Consider the following 19667-nt stretch of genomic DNA (forward strand, 5'->3'; position numbering starts at 1 on the left):
GTTCTATAAATTTTGGGCCCTTTTCTTATGTTGCACTACTTTTGTCATCTTCACTTTAGCCATGGCCTGAAGTATATCTTATATGTGGCCCAGTCCCTTGAAAAATAAGCTGTTTATGTGTAACTTCTGTTTTTAAAATATTTCTTAATAAGGAATGTTTGAATAGATAGAAAATCTGACCATGCCAGGTAATATATAGTGGTATTTCTTTAATCAAAGAAGTCGGAAAAGCTCATGTTGCTTTGTAATAAACAGTTTCGCAGAATGTGTTTTAACCTTGGGGTAAATTACTTAATTCTTATGACCTTGATTTTCACATGTATAGAACAGAGAATTAATTTAGATCAACAATTATCAATTTGTTGTGCATAAGAATTGCCAATGGAAAGTAGGAAAATTACATGCACTTAACTCTACTGGCAAGGATTCTGATTTCGTAGATTTGGAGTAGGGTTTTTCAATCTCAGGACCATTGACAAGTGAGGCTGGATAATTCTTTGCTTTGTAGGCTGTCCTGTGCATTGTGGGGTGTTTAGCAGCATCTTCGGCCTTTATTCACTAGATGCTAGTAACGGTCCCTCACCCCGAGTTGTGACAGCCAAGTGTCTCCTGACATTGCCAAATGTCCACTGGGGACAAAATTGTCCCACCTTTCCAGAGCCAGATCCAGAAATATGCATTTTTTTTTTTTTACTAACCCCATTGGTAATCTGATGTAAGTCGTCTTTAAAAAACAGACCAATCAAGCAGTTTTGCTAATTTTTCCATACATGATATATTTGCAGATAAAAATCATGCAGTCCATGGTGAGTCAAGTTTTTAGAACATTTGGGTGTTTCTTTTTTTTTCAATTTTTAATTTTCTTTATTTATTTACTTATTTTTATGGGAGGGGTACTTTGATTGATTGATGTTTAGAGGAGACACTGAGGATTGAACCCAGGACCTTGTGTATGCTAAGCATGCACTCTGCCACTGAGCTATACCCTCCCACCGTTGGGTGTTTCTCTTTGAAAAATAATTGTTGATTGCAGCAAAGGCATATAGCTAAAACCATGGTGGTTCTTGTTCAAATCTAAAAATTCTTCACAAAGAAATTTCCCTTTCAGTGTTTTTAGTTGATTCCATATGACCTCTTTTCCCCCTTTTTTTCTTTTTTCTTTTTCATTAGGATCAAGCGGCGAGAGACATGAAGAGACTTGAAGAAAAGGACAAGGAAAGGAAAAACGTAAAGTAAGTTGTTTTCTTCTCCTTCAAAAAAGTTACATGAAAATTGCTGCATTATTGCAAAACCTGTACCACCAAAGTTTATAGAGAAAATTAAAGTACACAGATGTCTTGACTTGAAGTTATTCCTGTTATCTTGAATGTTTTAATAGTTGATAGAGATGACTTTGCATTTGCAGTAATTAAAAACATTCTTTTTGGTAGAATACTTGGTATTCAATTATAAATAATTTTTAGTAAACAGAATGAATTACAATGGGAGTCAAGAGAGCATCATTACTAAAGTTCGGGTTCATTGCTTTGAGTTTTGTCCCATAACTAATATAAAAGAAGTTAATGCATTATTTTTGAGAAGTAATGGTGATTATATCATAACATACTATGTATATTATTAATAAGTAATCTAATTCATTTAAGGGTGACATCATGCTTTAGCAACTAGTCAGAACTTGAAATACTTTATTTTCTGGGAAAGAGAAGAATTCTCTCTCTTTCCCTTGCTGAAGACACTCCTCTTAAGTCTTTAGCTTCTAAGCACAAGAAGGCGTGGTTGGACTTTTCCCTCTGCTTTGCAGTCAGTGCTCAGCCCCCTTCCCCCAAAGTTCCTGTGCCATAAGGAGGTTCAGCCCTCTTTTCAGTGCTTACTCTGTGTTGCGTTCTCTTCCAGCTGCCCTATACTGGTGGTGTTGCTTGCCTTAGGAATTACAAGTCCCCTAGGTTAGGCAGAAAGTCTGATTAAAAAGGGATGATTGTCGGAACTAAGCAGCCGTAAGTTTTGTAGCTCCTGAGAGATGCAAGTGGAGGTGAAAGTTTTCTTTGAATTGTTTGGGAGTTTTAGTGCCAAACTTAAAGAGGTGATGTAATTTTTCTCTCTATCCCCAAGGATTTTGGCTGAATGCAATTACTCTAGAGCTAGAAACTCTGGGGCACATTAAGAAGATTATAACATTCTTTTTAGTGTATGCCCAATGCAGGTTTGTTTTTTTAAAAACATACTTTAAAAAATGCTTTTCACAACTGCATTGTGTTTCTTGTATGGGGTTGACCAGACTAGACTAGGATCCTTGGGTATCTAACTTTAAAAGTTTTACTCCCTATATCCTGTTAGAATTTGATGTTTCTAGGAGTATCATATCATGTTCAAAAGAAATGCAAACTGCAGCTTATAGAATGAAACCAGGCATATATGATGGATGGATAGTTTACACTGTGCTCATTGCTGCTTTGTTATTGTTAGTGTTGAGAGTTCCTGGCTGTATGGAATTCAACACTAATGTGCTATAAGTGTGGAGCTGGGTATGTGGAACATTTGCAGGGAAGTTTGTTTCTCCGCTTGTTTTTCCAGGGGTATTCGAGATGACATTGAAGAGGAAGATGATCAAGTGAGTTCCTATGCAGTATTTCTATCTTTTACATTTACCCCACAAAGTCTATACTGGGGACAAGCTAGAGCTTGTCTTCACTGAAATGGCCATTCCTGACGTTCAGCAGGGAATGTCATTTGACTTGCTCCGTTTCTACATGTGTGACCAACTGGTAATATACAGATTCATGTGGCTTTCCCCCATGTTGAAGATGGAACTTTTGATCACCTATGGCATCAAAAACAAATATGAGCTTTATTCAGCTTGTTTTTTTTTTAATTAAAATTAACGTGTAGTCTGATAAATCAAGAAATACAGTAGTGTGGGATCTATGGATAGCCTCTAGCAATATCTAACCTCTACCTGTTCCTAAGGGCTCCGTTTGTGATTCTTGTGTCTCGAGATGAAACACTAATTAACTGACTGTCCTTCAGTATTTCTTCCCCATTCAGTTGTGGGATGGTGAGATGGGAACCAGAGTGATCAATAGCCCTTTCCATGTTTGTGACCCTTCTAATCAGTGTCAGTTTCCAAACTTGGATTGGTAAAGTCACAGCATGTGTTCCACAGCTCTGGGCAGGGTAGCTAGACACCACACCCCAGGAAGGCTGTGGAACAGACAGATTTATGTCTTCTGTTAAGCAAGCTAAATCATTTTTATGGTACTAACTGTTTCATTTGTTTCCTCTGATTGTCCCTCTGAATACTGCTATTGTTTAAAGGAATCTTTGCTAGTAAGAGTCTTGCCTTACTTGGTAGATATTTAAACTGTGCAGTCATCTGGTACACTGTGTACACTAATTACAGGAGCAGAAATGTTCTCAATTGTACTTGGGTATGATTATGTCCTTGTGCTTTCCTGCAGGAAGCTTATTTTCGGTACATGGCAGAGAACCCAACTGCTGGTGTGGTTCAAGAGGAGGAGGAAGATAATTTGGAATATGATAGTGATGGAAATCCAATTGCACCTTCCAAAAAAATCATTGATCCTCTTCCTCCTATTGATCATTCAGAGGTATGGTGTTTTGCTGAGTTTAACTCTTCTTTCAAGCTGGTACAGTTTTCTTCAGCTTTAATATTTAGGTTTTCCCAGTATCTGAGTGCTCCTGATTTGTACTCCTTAGATCCCAAGACCATCTGTCCTCTGGGATCTTGAGGTCTTTGCCCAGGGATTGAGTCAGAAAGTGACTGAGTGGTTGAGGCTTTATAGCCTATATTTTTGTTCAAGGTATAGCTGAATTACTTGCTCACATTCGATTTTTGGCTAAGAATTTTTTTCAAGCAATTGTATTTGTTTTCCACACCATCGCTTGCCACCTTTCTTTCACAGTGAGTCCCTGGGCCTGCGTTTGCTTTTTAATTGCTGTAAATCTTTACTATTTCTCCCAGATCTGGGGCAGATGAGAGGCTATTCCTTCAAAATGGAACCAAGAATTACAGGTTCCTTAAATCAGGAAAAGGAAACAAGGATATCAGTATATCCACTTGGAGAAAAAAAAAATCAGTATTTCATGCAGGTTAAGTATCAGACTAGATAGATCTTGGATACCCTAGTGATTCTAGATCTAAAGCAATGGTTCTCAAAGTGTGGTCCTAGGATTCAGAAGGATCTTTTCAGGGAGTCTACAAAGTCAGAAGAATTTGTAGTAATGCTAAGATGATTTGCCTTCTTCACTGTGTCAGCATTTGCACCAGTGGATAAAAGCAGTGCAGACACCTTAGCATGAATCAAGACAGTGGTACCAGCTGTTCTTGTCACTGTGTTCTTCCCTGTCAGACCATCATGGTTACCCCCCACCAAAAGCCAGCTTCACTTAAGAATATCCTTGACGAAACAGTAAAAATTCTTATTTACTAAATCTTGACCCTTATGTTACATGTCTTTTTATTGTATGTGACAAAATGGGAAGAATGAATAAAGCATTTCTATCACATGGCAAAATAAGACAGCTGTTTCAAGGGGACAGGCACTTAGGTGTTTGAGTTGTGAGCTGAACTAGCTGCTTTTCTTCATGGAACACCATTTTCACTTGAGAAAATGAATGACACTTTAAGGAAAACAGTTGAAAGTTTTTATTGCCCATGATAGTGTGAACGAAAATACTGCAATGTGAATGAAAATACTGCAACCATGTCAGTAAACAAAGAATGCTGAAACCAAGTCATCAGCGTCTGCCGCCACCCCCCAGTAAGGACAGGCCTGCAGCCCAGCCTCTGCAGCCACTCACAGTGGTGCCCTCTGAGTGGACTCAGAATAAGAAAGGACAGGATACTGGCCCTAAATAGCTAGGTGCTTGTCAAAGGAATGAATTCAGTGAGCCCAAATGTTTTCTTCCTCCCATACGTAGAAAAGCACTAAATTCTTTAACTTAAGATGCCTGGTTTTCTTTAGATAACAAGCAATCTTTTGTTGTTCCAACTACCTGGTCTTTGTTGTAAAGCTCCTATATATCCTAGCTCCTCCCCTACCTCTTGGGAGCAGTCCCTCAGAGTGATCTGAGAGGCTGTCAGCCCGGCTCGAGTCCTCCCGCCAAATAAACCATAACTCTTAACCTTTAGGCTGCGCATTTATTTCAGTCGACAGTAGAAATTCAAGCTTTCAAACAAAAATTAGAATTTGGGAAACTTAAATTCACCACAGTGAGCTTGACAGCTTTCCAATATTTAAAGTCTGTTGTAATGAAATTGATGGTGATAAACAAACGTGATATACGTGTGTGTGTGTGTGTGTGTGTGTGTGTATCTGTATATAATTATATAATGAAATGTTTTGGATGATCATCATACCACCTCAGTGAACCAGTATTTTCAATTGGCCAATGTATGTTACAAAATCATGCATGAATAAAAGCTCCACTCAAACTACATGATAGACCCATGAATTATAATGTAACAAAATGAAAGTTTATTGATACGGTTTCAGATTTCAGTATGACAGTAACCTTTAAGAATGACCGCTTGTCAAGTTTCAGTGTAGTATCAGAAGAGTAAAGATTTGAAAAAATGTAGAATAGTATTATTAAGTAGTTATTTTTATTAAAGCATTTATGTTAAAATGTATTGGGTTTGTTATTTTTAGGTGAATTATAAATTAAAATTTTTCCCCTCTGCTTTAATTTTACTACAGTAAATATCAATAGATTTAGTCTCTATTAACAAAAACTTGTGTAAAAAGTGTAAAGGGCACCTGAGACTAACAAGTTTGAGAACTACTGGCCTAGGTTGGAGTGTGGGTTATATTCAGTTTCCTTTCGCATAGCTGTTACCACATCAGAAGTTGGTGGCAAATGAAACTAAATATGTGAAACTGATCTAGGAGGATATATCCATGATAAAGGGTGAAAAATCCAGTAAGGGAAAACATACAAGTATTTGAAATAATTGTCTAATAAAATGTTTGAGATACTTGACAAAGTGCTTGAACGTCATTATTATGCGTGGGGTATCCCACAGTTGTCTTAATAAAATGGGCAGTCTACTAGGAGAGACCAGAAATGTGGACAGGATACCCCTTTCTTTCTGTTCTTCTTTTTTTCTTTTGGATACAAAAACGTGTGTGTGTAAAAAATTTACATATTTGTGAGTTTTTGTGAACGAAGCAGAAATTCTTGCTCTAATGGAGCTTCCATTCTGGTAAGTGAAGAGAACTAAATAAAATCCTGTTAACAGCTTAGTGTGCAGCATTGTAGGGAGCATAACAAAGATCCTATTAATAATGCCAAAGGAAAACTTTATACTTCTTTATTTTTTGTTGATAGTACATAGAAAGATAATTAATTTTAGGCTGTATCCAAGATTATGAAGTTTTGACCATCTATGAAAGTCTTAAGTTCTTCTTAAAAAATAAGTTTATTGTAGACATATCATGTCAAAAAGAGAATCATTTAGCCAAATTCATATGTAATAATATGCTAATGTTTTGTATTATTAGTATAGTAGGCTGTGAAAAGAGTAGCAAAAGTGACTTATTCCCTCTTTGGAGTTGGAAATGCTTGAGCATATAATTTAAAAGTTATGTAAACAGTTCCATGTTATCAAAAAGAATAGAACTCCCACTAAAGGCAGAGCTCTCCCCAAAGGAAATATTAGAAGTGTTTTTAAATGCCTAGATCTAGGTGATTTTAAATGCCTAGATATTAGAAGTGTTTTTAAATGCCTAGATCTGTTACATGTGGAATATCTGAGTCCTTTGGCATTAGAGATTCCTTAGTCTGTGTCAAAGTTGTCCAAATCTGAGGTGTTCTTAAGGGTCTCTTTAGGAAGTAGATTTGTGTTTATATTGAAAAAGGGAATAAGAGAACGTACTGGCTGTACTTTTGGGATTTTTGTCATGGATAAATGAATTCCTTTGTTCTCTAGCTGGTTATGGCTTTACTTGTATAATATTTGTAAGAGGTTATTTTGCATTAAAATCAAACTTACAGGATTGACTCTTGAATTCTAGACTAACTTTGAATAATTGGACCTGCAGATTGACTATCCACCATTTGAAAAAAATTTTTACAATGAGCATGAAGAGATAACCAACCTCACCCCACAGCAGCTAATAGATCTGCGGCATAAGCTCAATCTTCGGGTAAGTCAGTCGTTAAGGCAACGTGCATATTAAAATTAGTAAGTCCGGAGTTAGTATTGCTGTTTATCCAAATTAAAGTAACCTTTAGTTTCTTTTTTAATGGTCCCTGAACTCTCTTTGATAGAGTAATAATTAGATCCTTGAGCTCTTGTGTCTTGATTTTATTGTTTTAGTCTTCCAGATATTTTAAGATATGATTATTTTTTTCTTTCATGTGACACACATGAATGCTGTATGAATATGTTTGATCAACTTTGTATGTTGTGTTGGAACAATAGGTCATGTGACCTTAAAACTAAAACCAGTAAGTATTTCTGCAGTGAGAACAATGTGCTAAGAACTGTGTTGGGTGGGCTAGAGATGAAGCAAGGGGTTCCCATCTGCAGGAAGAGGAAACAAGATTAATGGAGGTGACTAACATGGGAAATGTTAGAATATTTCAAAATTAAGATACACTTGCTTCTCAAATTATACGTGGCACACTTTTTTTAATTAGAAGAAAAAACTAACAACTCTAAAAAATCTGCATGCACTAATATCAGAATAATAGTTTAAATTGTTCACTAAAAATCTTTGGGCTGCACATTGGCCACACTGTTTAGGGTGATGCTAGATGTTACGTGAAACATACAGATAATATGGTGGTGTCTGCTTTGGTGTGGACAACTTTCTGGCTTTACCAGTTGGTACATGATTTTTGAACTTGTGTTTTCTAAGGGGTGGGTGAGTGGTTGTCGGGGGTGCTCTGTGTGTGCGTGCGCGTGCGTGCGTGCACATGTGCGTGCACGTACTTGCCTATTTTCCAAGAAGTGCCCCTTCAAAAAAAACTTAAGTGAAATGCTGATTAGAAATATCAGCATCACCAGAGAAACATTGAAAGGTCACCACTGTTGGAGTCAGCATGGAGGTGGAGCCCCATTCTTCACCTGGGTACAGTTGAAACAACGTTTGGCATTGTCTGCACTGTCACTAAGTGGGACATTAATTCTTCAGGAATAGCAGATTGGAGACAGTAGATTATATCTTTATAACCAGTTGGTATAGACATGTCTTATTTGGAACTCATTTGCACTCCTCATTTTATTTCAAGAGTAAATTTTTTTTCCTGCTACTACCTAATAGTTATACAGATGAAAAAAAGTTAATGACTTCTAATTCATTGAACATTACTTCTTTTTATCTCTTATGAGAAAATTAATTTTAAGAGATTTCTAGGCCCTTAATCTTTTAAAATCATGTGACTGCTTTCTCAGAAGTTTTATCTTGGAGTTTTTTATATGAAGTTTTAGATCTGTTATTATTTTGAGTTTTACCTTTTCAGACAGTGTAGGCTATTGGTTGCAGACTTGTATTTTCACTTCTTCATACTGAACCAACTGCTAGATAGATACAGGTGGATATTGTTGAACTTTCGGTGCTGGTTATTTTGAAGTACAAGTCATTCCTGCAAGTTGTCTTTGTCTCTAGGTTTCTGGTGCTGCACCTCCTAGACCAGGAAGTAGTTTTGCTCATTTTGGGTTTGATGAACAACTTATGCACCAGATTCGGAAATCTGAGTACACACAGCCCACGCCAATACAGTGCCAGGTAAGTAAAACATATTGAAAGGAAAATGAAGTAGAATGACATTCAGTGACTATATTTATTTTATAAACAAGTCAAAGCAGTAAAACAGTGTTTAGTACAGAACTGTATTGACATGGATAGTATTTTTGAAAACTTTAAAAATTAAAAAGCAAAAGTGAATTTTTACTACTGTTAAGTGGCAAGGATCTGGGAAATATTCTTTTGTGTCTGATAAATGTCTTGAAAATAGGATATGACATATTTCAAAATATGTCTTGAAGAATATATTTCATTAGGCCTAAACCGAACAAAAAAACATTTGTGTGTGGACAAATTTAGCACAGCCAATGACGAGGATTCCTCCATCCTTGACTTGAAAATTCTCATTTATAACTGAAAGTAATAGCTTCTGTTTTCCATTTATATATGAATTTTATTGAAAATTTTCGGTATATAGATGAGATAGGTAGTCTGTACTTTCTCAAGGGGGTAAATTTTTTAAAATCTTAGCAATGATATTATTATTTCTTAAAAATTGTTTGTGGGAATGCCAGGTATTTCTCATTATTCCATAGCCAGTATGCATAGCCCAGGATATTTTTGTTCCATTGGAAAGAAATGTCATTAATAGTGATTTACCCTTCCCTGGGATTTCCTTCAGTATACATTTAAGACTGCAAGTTTAGAGTGGATACTTTTTTTCCCTCTAGGGTGTACCTGTGGCGTTAAGTGGTAGAGACATGATTGGTATTGCCAAAACAGGCAGTGGAAAGACTGCAGCCTTTATCTGGCCCATGTTGATTCACATAATGGACCAGAAGGAATTGGAACCAGGTGATGGACCAATTGCAGTGATTGTGTGTCCTACTAGGGAGCTGTGCCAGCAGGTATGTGCTTTATGTAGAATGCCCCCTTCCATATGTGAACTAAAAACGGACTAGCCAGTCAAGTGGGTAGAATTACCAGGAAGCTTTTTTAATTGTAGTGAAATACATAAAATTTACTATTTTAACCATTTTTAAACTTATAGTTCAGGAGCATTAAGTACATTCACATTGTAGTGCTACCATGAAATTTCTGGAAAATATTATGTGTTATATATTTTCTGTATCACCAAATATATACGTTTCCCTAAAACAAACCACTATTTTAGGAGAAAAAATATAATATGGGAATTGTTTGTGTTGTAAGCTCCCAGTGTTTCCCTCCTGCATTGTTAATTCATTGTGCTTGGTGGAAAGGCAATGAGACAGGGTCAGGAAGAGAAGTGAAAATTAATCACAACATTTTAGATAGCTTATGGAGATGTGATAATGGTACTCTTCATTTGCATTATAAATAAAATTGTGATTTTAAAGCATTTTCTAGCTTTTGGTTTTCTGTTGACATCACATTCTGTGTTTTTCAGAACTCTCTTCTGGGTTATGACAGAGGTTATTTGTTAGTGTCACAGTTTGTTAATACATCATTCTGTCGCCTTTGTAGATCCATGCAGAATGTAAGCGGTTTGGAAAAGCATACAATCTTCGATCAGTGGCCGTGTATGGAGGCGGGAGCATGTGGGAGCAGGCCAAAGCCCTGCAGGAAGGGGCAGAGATTGTTGTTTGTACACCAGTAAGTATGTCTTGGGTCTGAGTGGCTTCTCAGCCTCTTTTGGTGTGGGGACATTGGTCAGTTGTTGGAGGGCATTTCCTCGAAAATGTAGTAAGGCAGGGCTGAGGATACTCTTGAGTGACAGCAGCGGGATTTAGCTGAATTTCGATTGGTTGACTAAAATAGCAGTCCAGTAGGATTCTTTATGCTACCAGTTTCCCTCTACATCAGAGTTTTTCTTACGCTCTTCTAGAAAATGGAGCCATGCTTAACTGAGAGCATCAAAAATCAGAAACATATTTAGAGTACAGTCAGAACTGCCCAGAAGACTGTAGTCTAAACATTAAAAATCAGCAATGAGGCTTTAAATTAGGTCATTTCAGAATGCCTCACAAAAATAGTTCTGGCCATCTTCTCACAATTTAAATTATAATTAATGTAAAGGAAGAATCCAATTGAGTTTACAAAATTTCTGTTCTTTTGGTCTCTGTAGCGCATAGTCTAAGGCTGTCAGACTAGTGTCTGTTACAGTCCAAGACAGTATTAGCACTTTTGTTAGCAGAATTCTAGAAGGTTCTTGTAAATGCCTTTTATTATACAGTTGACCCTCCACATCGACAAGTTTCCCCCAGCTGTGAGTTCCACCAACTAAGAATTGAAAGTATTGGTGGGGGGGAATTTTCCAAAAAGCAAAACTTGACTTTGCCATGTGCCAGCAACTACTTATATATCCTTTACGTTGTAGTGGGTATTATAAGTGATGTAGAGATGGGATAAAGTATACAGGAGGATGTACGCAGGATGCAAATACTGCTCCATGTTATACAAGGGACTTGAGAGTCCTCTTGGCGGGGTTGGGGTGGGGAATTCTGGAACCAATGCCCCACAGATACTGAGGGATGACTGTACTTTTCATTTTCTGGATCTCATAGGGTCGACTGATTGATCATGTGAAGAAGAAAGCTACCAATCTTCAGAGAGTCTCTTACCTCGTATTTGATGAAGCAGATCGAATGTTTGACATGGGGTTTGGTATGCCTTGAATACTAGTTTCTTCTGTCCCATCCTCATGATGTTATTTTTCCCGTGTCTTTCTAGACATACCAGTATTTTATCTGCATGAGAGAAGCTAAAGATACTTCTGGACAGGGATAGACCATAGGGATGTAGCTAAGACGTGAACTATTTTTGGAAGTTCTCTCAGAAGAAGTAATGTTAGGCTTGACTAGGTTGAAGATACTTGAAAGTGTCTTTGTGTTTAGGGTGAGTATTGTCGCCAGGCTTTGTTTTTATTCCTATGCCTTTGTGGAGATCTAGGTCTCTGTTCTTAGGTAGGTGGATATCATATTCAGGGCCTTCTGCTTTCCTGTCCTCCTTGACTTACCCAGCTGTGTGAAAATTCTAAATAACTGTCTTACTGATTGGACCACCACTGGGCCTGGCCCAGCTAGATGGAGGGCAGGTGTTTCTGAGTTTCATACTGAGTGATAAGTCTAGAGTCAGAATTCCCTTAATGTTTATAATGTTTTATATGAAGATTTTAACTAAAATAACTTTTTCTAGGCATCTCAAATGGTCATACAGAGTTATAATATTAATTTTACTGTTCTGCTTCTTCCAGAGTACCAGGTGCGATCCATAGCAAGTCATGTCCGTCCTGACAGACAGAGTATGTATGAAGCAGTTTAACTAAGCTGTATTTGTACTCAGAATAAACACCTCGTTACTTTATAAGCATTCACAGTGGCAGCAAAAATGACCATGTGTGTACTAGTGAGATCCATAAAGGGAGAGATAATGACAATTTATCTGAGCTGGATAGGACCTTAGAGATCATTGGATAGAACTTAAGTCATTTTTACAGATGATAAAACCAAGGGTGAGAGTTAAATTCTTGCCCCAGTCCATACAGAGGCAGTGCACAGTGCAGATCTGCTGATTTGAAGTCAAGAGCCTTTTTCTGAACTATGCTGACAACCCTTGTCTTAACTGAAAATGTATAATAATAGAATAAGGGCAGATCTTTTTTCCTTAATGAATCAATTTTTAAACTAAGTTTAAAAGTTCATATAGGTTTTTTTTTTTTAACTGAACAATGAATGTCAACAGGAAGCTTACTGAGTATTCAAAAGGAAAAGTCATACTGTTTCTTTAACAGAATTTACTTTACCTTTTAGCTCTCTTATTCAGTGCAACTTTTCGGAAAAAGATTGAAAAACTGGCCAGAGACATCCTGATTGACCCTATTCGTGTGGTGCAGGGAGATATTGGAGAGGTAACCCTGAGCAGGGCTGGATGGGATCCCAGTGGGTTATTTCTCATATTATGGAGACATGGAATTAATTTCTCACTATTAAGAGAAAAAAAATAATTATGCATTTACAGATGAGGCAACATGTTTCAAATTTGCTTTAAAAAACCCAAGGGAGGATAGATGAAGCAAGATTGGCAAAATGTTGGTAATTGTTGAAATTTGGTGATGGGTACATGGGAGTTGATTTTTGTTCATTTTACTCTTTTTGAATGTTTAAAAGTTTTCCAAGTTTTTGGGGGGAAAAGCAAGTTTTGCCTGGAAGACTACTGGTCAGTTAGGATGAAGCTGACATTTTGTCTTATTTTATTTTAATTAAATAAGTAATTACTTTTTTGGAATTGACATTTTAATGATTGTGGGAGGAGGAGTGGGGTGGTTTGAAAGTGAGTTAAGATTTGTTTTTTTTTTCTCATAACTATACATATGCCCTATGTGGAAAATTTCTTGAAATTGTGATTTGGAATTCAGTAAAGCCTTAAGAATTCCTTAAGCTGCTTGCTTGGTTTATTATTAAAGTTCTGTGCAGTTAGTGTTTAAACATTGTCTGGTTTTCATTTGAGTGCCTTGTATGTGCGCGTATGAATTGTACTGGGAGCAGTAAGTGGGAAGGACAGAGAAGGAGCTTACTCTCTTAGGAGTAATCTGAATAGGTACATAGGAGAGTACTGGCAGAGTATCGGGGCTTACAAAGTAGTTAGCTACATGTACATACATGTTAGAGGAGATGGAGATCACTGTGATTTGAGAACACATGTTAAGGTTTGGGCTGCATTTGATTTGCTGAAGGAAGGCCAAGGAGCAGGATTGTTCAGGGTTCTTCTAGATGCAGGTAGAAAATGTGATGTCAGGTCCTTGCTCAGGTGTCCTGAGGCACAAATGTCAGTCATCTATTTCATTTATTTCTTTCCAGGCAAATGAAGATGTGACTCAGATTGTGGAGATTCTCCATTCTGGGCCTAGTAAATGGAACTGGCTTACCCGGCGTCTGGTAGAGTTTACCTCTTCCGGGAGTGTTCTGCTGTTTGTTACTAAAAAAGCCAATGCTGAAGAGCTGGCCAATAACCTTAAGCAGGAGGGTCATAATCTTGGCCTGCTTCATGGTGACATGGATCAGAGTGAAAGAAACAAGGTCATTTCAGACTTTAAGAAAAAGGACATCCCCGTCCTTGTGGCCACAGATGTTGCAGGTAGAGTATGAATTTCCCCAGTAACCTTAGATTCCTGTGCTGTAAGGGTGCTTTGTCTTGCTGTATAACACGTACAATACCTGAGGGGGCTGACTGAAGGCCCTCTGCTGGCTTGGCTGGCCACGCCCCATGGAGCAGCAGTTCAGAGCACACTGATCACAACCTGGAGCTCCAGGTGCCACTTTTCACTTAATGTTTCGCTCTGAAGAAAAGAATCCCTGAAAACAGTTGGAAAAAATCGTTTTCGCAGTTACATCATATGTTATGCCCTTGTTGCGTGTCTGAATATAGTAGATATCTTACATTGATTTATTAGGTCAAGCATACTTTACTCAAGATCAGAAAAAAATTTTGAAGTACGGTTTTTGAGTTTGTTCCGAGTTTTAATAGACACTCTTAAAAACTGGTATTTTCTCCCAGAAAGATCACTTCTCAGCTTCAAGGCACATTTGATATTGGTTTTATTTTTTTTTTTAAACATGTTTCTGGTGCGAGAGAGGCGCCATGGCAGGTTTTTGATAGCAGAAGATAGATTTCCTTTACACTAAGTTGGCCCAGCATCATAGAATCTGTGATAGTGGCATTTGTTCTAGAAGGGCAACTTACATGCCTGTATCTCAGCACAACAGACCATGCACTTTGCCTAGATAAGAGGAATGTGGGTTCTTAGAAGTTTAGCATTTTGGGTTACTTTGTTGTTTTGACTCCTGAATAAAAGAATTTGGGGTTTTAAAATTATTATTATTTTATTTCAGCCCGTGGTCTGGACATTCCGTCAATTAAGACTGTCATTAACTATGATGTGGCGCGAGACATTGATACCCATACTCATAGGATTGGCCGCACAGGACGAGCGGGTGAGAAGGGCGTGGCCTATACCTTGCTGACCCCCAAGGACAGCAATTTTGCTGGTGACCTTGTCCGGAACTTGGAAGGAGCCAATCAACATGTTTCTAAGGAACTCCTAGATCTGGCAATGCAGGTGAGGAGCTGGGCACACTTCAGATTGCTCCAGGTTGTAAAACTACGTGAAAACTTCAGTAAGTCAGGCAGCTAACAGCAGATAACATAGAAACATGACAAGGAAGTTGGGCAGGCGGGGGCAGCACTTACGAGGTATAGATTGGTATTGTAGGACATTAAAATTTATCTGTTCTATTTTCTCACCCTCTCCTTTCAGCAACATTTGTGTTGAAAGGCTTTTCCTTTCTTTGGCTAAAATCTGTCCCTCTGAAATTTCCATCTGCTTGCCCCATATCACACTTGTAAATTTAATCTCAAGGCAACTTTTCTCCTCACTGCCCTTTACCCCAGTTTTTTCTTTTGAGGGCTAAAAATGTGTGATATCTTTTTAAAAAGTATGGTGTATTTCACTGTTCCTCAGATCTACATCTCAGACCTTTGACTCCACTGGTTACCAATTCAAAACTGAGTGAGGCATCTAATGAACTAAATCTTGAGTCTTAGTACACACTGCCCCCATATTACAAATGGGTTTGGGATACAATTCATAGGCCAGCCCACAGAACTGTTAACCCTTACTGCAGTTGTGGTGTCGTACTACCCGTGCTTTAGGTCCTGGGTGAAGGACCTGCATTTCAGGAGAGAGTAGAATAATGTTTCCTTCTCTTTCCCGGGTATAGAGAGCCAATCTGAAACTAAAATTTTGAAGATGTATTTTGTCTTTGGCATTTTCCTGCATCTCACTGTGATTCAGGGTTCCTGTGCTCTCAAATTAATCAGCTTCCCTGATCAGTACCTTGCCCAAGGCTGCCTTACCTTTCAAGTACTTTTTGATTGTAATGTGTGATTGTCAGATAAAGCTGTAACCTCCCCCAGAGATGCTATATATAGGTTGCTTGAGAAATAGAAAATAAATTCATTTTCCTGAAAGAAGTTAGAAATGGCCAAATAACTGCTCTGCATTTGAGGTGTATCTTAATCACTTCCCTTCCTGAAGGCCCTGAAGGAAGGAAGAAGCAGTAAAAGGAAGACTTAGATAAGAATCGAAGCCTCCTGACAAATTTCGTGGATTAAATTACCAAAAAGAAGCTAATTTGTGGTTCCTGTGAACGGTTTCCCCCTTGCTATAGATACATTGGCTGAAGATGAAGCAAAAAGTTCTTCCCTTCCATTTAGTTTTCTTTTTGAACTTGTCCTCGTCCTCTCCTGGCTTAACCTTGAATTGTGTTCAATGCAGAATGCCTGGTTTCGGAAATCCCGCTTCAAAGGAGGGAAAGGGAAAAAGCTGAACATTGGTGGAGGCGGCCTGGGCTACAGGGAGCGGCCTGGCCTCGGCGCTGAGAACACGGTGAGTGCGGGCTACAGTAGTGTCCTTAGGGCTGGTCCTGAGTCCTGTTCTCGTCTACCTGAGAGCCTCAGCGAGTTCAGAACTGTGTCTGGAAGGGAGCTGTGTTTAGTCTGCTGACTGGAGTCAATACAGTGCTGGTTCTTAGTGTGACTTTCTACTGAAGAAGTACCTGTGTGTTCCTGGCTGGCTAGGCATGCTTAGGAAATCAGTCTAGATTAGAAGTAGTTCTTAAATTGTGGTCCCTGGACCAGTGGCAAATGCAGGCTACTGCGTGCGTGGGGCCCCTCCCCTGCCAGTCCTGTTGAATCAAACTCTGGAGGTGGGGCCCAGCAGTCTTTTACAAGCCCTCCAACACTGGTCTAGAGCCGTAGGGTCACTCTGTAAACTCTGGCTATGCTTTGTGACTAAACTCAGGAATGATTCCTGCACTCTCTGGGATATCACATCAGGGATATGAGAACTAGTTTTTCTCACAAACTAGGTAATAAGTTCCCTCTGACTGGCTTTCTTAACTTCGTTTCCTGTCACTTTGATTCTTAAGGAAGAAAGCTGCCAGTCTATTTCTGGAGCATTATAATTAACTTGGTGTCTTTGTTAAATCCTGTTCCCACATTAGTGATGATGGTGATGATGTGGATCACACAGATAATCACAATAACTAATACTGAGCACTTAGTATATGACAGGGCCAGCCCAAGCAACCACATAGGTTAACTCAGTTAATCTTAATAACCACTCAGTGAGAATAAATAGAGAGAATAAAACAGAGGCACCCAAGCTTACGCTGGTAAAGTGTTAAAGCTGAGATTCAGACTCTGAATCCGTGAGCAGTCATGTATGTGCTATACTGCCTTGTGTCCTTTTCAGCTTTTACATAATTTTTACAGAAATACATGTTTATTTTTTGTGTATAAATTATACCACATGATCAGCTTTGGGTATAATGTGACCTCATTTCTGATTATTAGGGTTAATTCCCAGAAATAGAATTATTGGGTTGAAAGGCATAAGCATGTTAAAAATGATTCATTACTGTGCCTTTTCTCACAAAACATAAGTAACTTTCTAAAAACATCCCATTCCCTTTTTAGCTCCCACTTCAGTTTTCAGCATATTGAGGCCCAGTCTGTGGCAGTGGACTTTCCTACTTAATCTTCCATCCTCGCGGGTGTGTTTATTTTTTAGGACCGAGGAAATAATAACAATGTAATGAGCAATTACGAGGCCTACAAGCCCTCCACAGGAGCCATGGGAGATCGGCTGACAGCAATGAAAGCAGCTTTCCAGGTCTGAAATTAAGCATTTAGCTTTTAGCTAAAAGAGCTTTCAGTAGTACCTCTTGGGCAGTGATGAGGGGGCCATCTTCCTGTGATGGTAGCTGGCCTCGCAGACTCAGTGCTTGCTGGATTTAGGTAGGGCCTTCCCCCCGCTTTCAGTTTGAATATCAACTTAACTGTAGTTTACAGAGTTGCAGCTGTAGAGACTAGAGAAGCCCCTCTTACTAGTCATCCGCAGTCACGCTCAGGGCTCTTGTCCTACAGCAGGACTGGTGTTCCCTCCCTGCCTTGACAGCCTACAGTGTTGCCCACCTCCATGGCTTTTATAATCTGGTTGAGAGTAATTGCCATTTTTTAGCTAAGACATGTTTGATTCTTGTGTCTCTTGTGAACTCTGAACCCATTTTTCTTCCATACATACTCCTCCAGTTAGCTAGCTGGAGTCCAATTAACTATCTAGGCTTTAGATTACGTATTTTATCACTCTGGCCTTATGTTTCAGTTAGAGCCCAAGATTTACCCTTTTCATTAATAGAGGGGTACATTAATAGAGGGGTACAGAAACCACAGCATTGTGGGCCTGTCAAGTTTCCTGAACTTACTGTCTTACCTAATGCTGTTGTCTCTTTCTTTTAGTCACAGTACAAGAGTCACTTTGTTGCTGCCAGCTTAAGCAACCAGAAGGCTGGAAGCTCTGCTGCTGGGGCAAGTGGTTGGACTAGTGCGGGGAGCTTGAATTCGGTTCCGACTAATTCAGCCCAGCAGGGCCATAACAGTCCTGACAGCCCCATTCCCAGTGCCACCAAGGGCATCCCAGGCTTTGGCAATACTGGGAACCTCAGCAGTGCCCCAGTGACATATCCTCCTCCTGGAGCCCAGGGAGTCAACAACACAGCTTCAGGGAATAACAGCCGAGAAGGGATTGGGGGTGGCAATGGGAAAAGAGAGAGATATACTGAGAACCGGGGTGGCAGCCGTCATAGTCATGGAGAGAGTGGCAATCGGCATGGTGATAGCCCACGTCATGGAGATGGTGGTCGTCATGGAGACGGATACCGCTACCCAGAAAGCAGCAGCCGTCACGCTGAAGGCCGCCGTCATACTGATGGCCATCCTCATGGAGAGAACAGGCATGGAGGAGGTGGAGGCCGACATGGGGAGAGCCGAGGTGCAAATGATGGTCGGAATGGTGAAAGCAGAAAAGAGAGTTGTAATCGTGAGAGCAAGATGGACCCCAAGGTGGATAGCACCAAGATGGACAAGACGGACAGCAAGACAGATAAGACAGCTGATGGTTTCGCTGTCCCCGAGCCACCTAAGCGCAAGAAAAGTCGATGGGACAGTTAGAGGGTATGTGCTGAAGCGTGAAATCACTTGTCTTTAATTTTATTTTTAGAAAGATTTTTGGTAACTAGGTGTCTCAGGGCTGGGTTGGGGCCCAAGGTGTAAGGACCCCCTGCCCTTAGTGGATAGCTGGAGCTTGGAGACATTACTCCTTCATCTGGATAATTTCTCAGATGTTTTCTTGGTAAGCTGCTTTGGTCCTTAGAAGCAGTTAAGACTTGGGAAGCTTCTTTTGGCTCTGGGTGAGATGTCACGAGGGTCAGCTGAGGATACCTTGGAAGAAAGGGCCTTATAGGGCACAAAACTCACTCTAGGTTTATATTATATGTAGTGTGTATTTTTTACTAAAATGTCACCTTAAGAACATCTACAAATAAAGTTCTTTTTCTGTGGCCAGTCAGTCCCCTTTTTAGGAGTTGGCTTCTGCAGACCCAGTCCATGGAGGTGTTAGGGATGTTTGGGAAGCACTGTGGTGCTTCTAAATGTTTGCAGGGAAGGGAGGTGTCTGATTCGAAGTGAGGGTTGATGCTCAGGTTCCCCAGACAGGTTTGTATCCAGCCCCGAAACAGGACACAGCAGCCTGCTCGACCCAGAGCCACACGCTGGGACGGGGAAGATGGCCCTGGCCGAGGATTGCTCCTGGTCTAAAGTGTTGCTAAATTTAAAATTAAAAAACAAAAATCCAAGAGCTTTTAAAGTGTCTTCTCCTATTTCATTGTATTTTTTTTAACTTGCCACAATGGTAGAAAAATCTTTTGCTGAAATGATTTTGATGATTTTTGTTCTATCTTGTTTATAAACGGAAATATACATCGAATTTTGTGACTTTGTGAAGATTTCTTTAAGATGTGCATTCCTTTCTGCTTGCTCTAGTAAATGTTTTACTACTGGGACCTGTGGATTGTCTGT

At 39.3% G+C, this 19667-nt stretch overlaps 1 protein-coding gene across 2 annotated transcripts in view; it reads left to right on the forward strand.

The window, feature by feature from the left end:
• The window catches only part of DDX42 (DEAD-box helicase 42), a 35138-nt gene extending 15487 nt beyond the window's left edge, over window positions 1-19651 (forward strand). For both annotated transcript variants that reach the window (XM_072939405.1, XM_006199306.4), the window contains exons 4-18: window positions 1171-1232; window positions 2572-2608; window positions 3456-3605; window positions 7062-7166; window positions 8634-8753; window positions 9443-9619; window positions 10218-10346; window positions 11258-11357; window positions 11947-11994; window positions 12503-12600; window positions 13550-13826; window positions 14582-14808; window positions 16027-16137; window positions 17323-17424; window positions 18051-19651. In XM_072939405.1, coding sequence (XP_072795506.1) covers window positions 1171-1232; window positions 2572-2608; window positions 3456-3605; window positions 7062-7166; window positions 8634-8753; window positions 9443-9619; window positions 10218-10346; window positions 11258-11357; window positions 11947-11994; window positions 12503-12600; window positions 13550-13826; window positions 14582-14808; window positions 16027-16137; window positions 17323-17424; window positions 18051-18761 — 2454 coding nt within the window. In that variant the 3' untranslated portion in view covers window positions 18762-19651. The remainder of the gene's footprint in view (window positions 1-1170; window positions 1233-2571; window positions 2609-3455; window positions 3606-7061; window positions 7167-8633; window positions 8754-9442; window positions 9620-10217; window positions 10347-11257; window positions 11358-11946; window positions 11995-12502; window positions 12601-13549; window positions 13827-14581; window positions 14809-16026; window positions 16138-17322; window positions 17425-18050) is intronic.
• The last annotated feature ends 16 nt before the right edge of the window (window positions 19652-19667 follow it).

Source organism: Vicugna pacos, chromosome 16 (genome assembly GCF_048564905.1).
Source record: "Vicugna pacos chromosome 16, VicPac4, whole genome shotgun sequence".
Taxonomy (NCBI): domain Eukaryota; kingdom Metazoa; phylum Chordata; class Mammalia; order Artiodactyla; family Camelidae; genus Vicugna; species Vicugna pacos.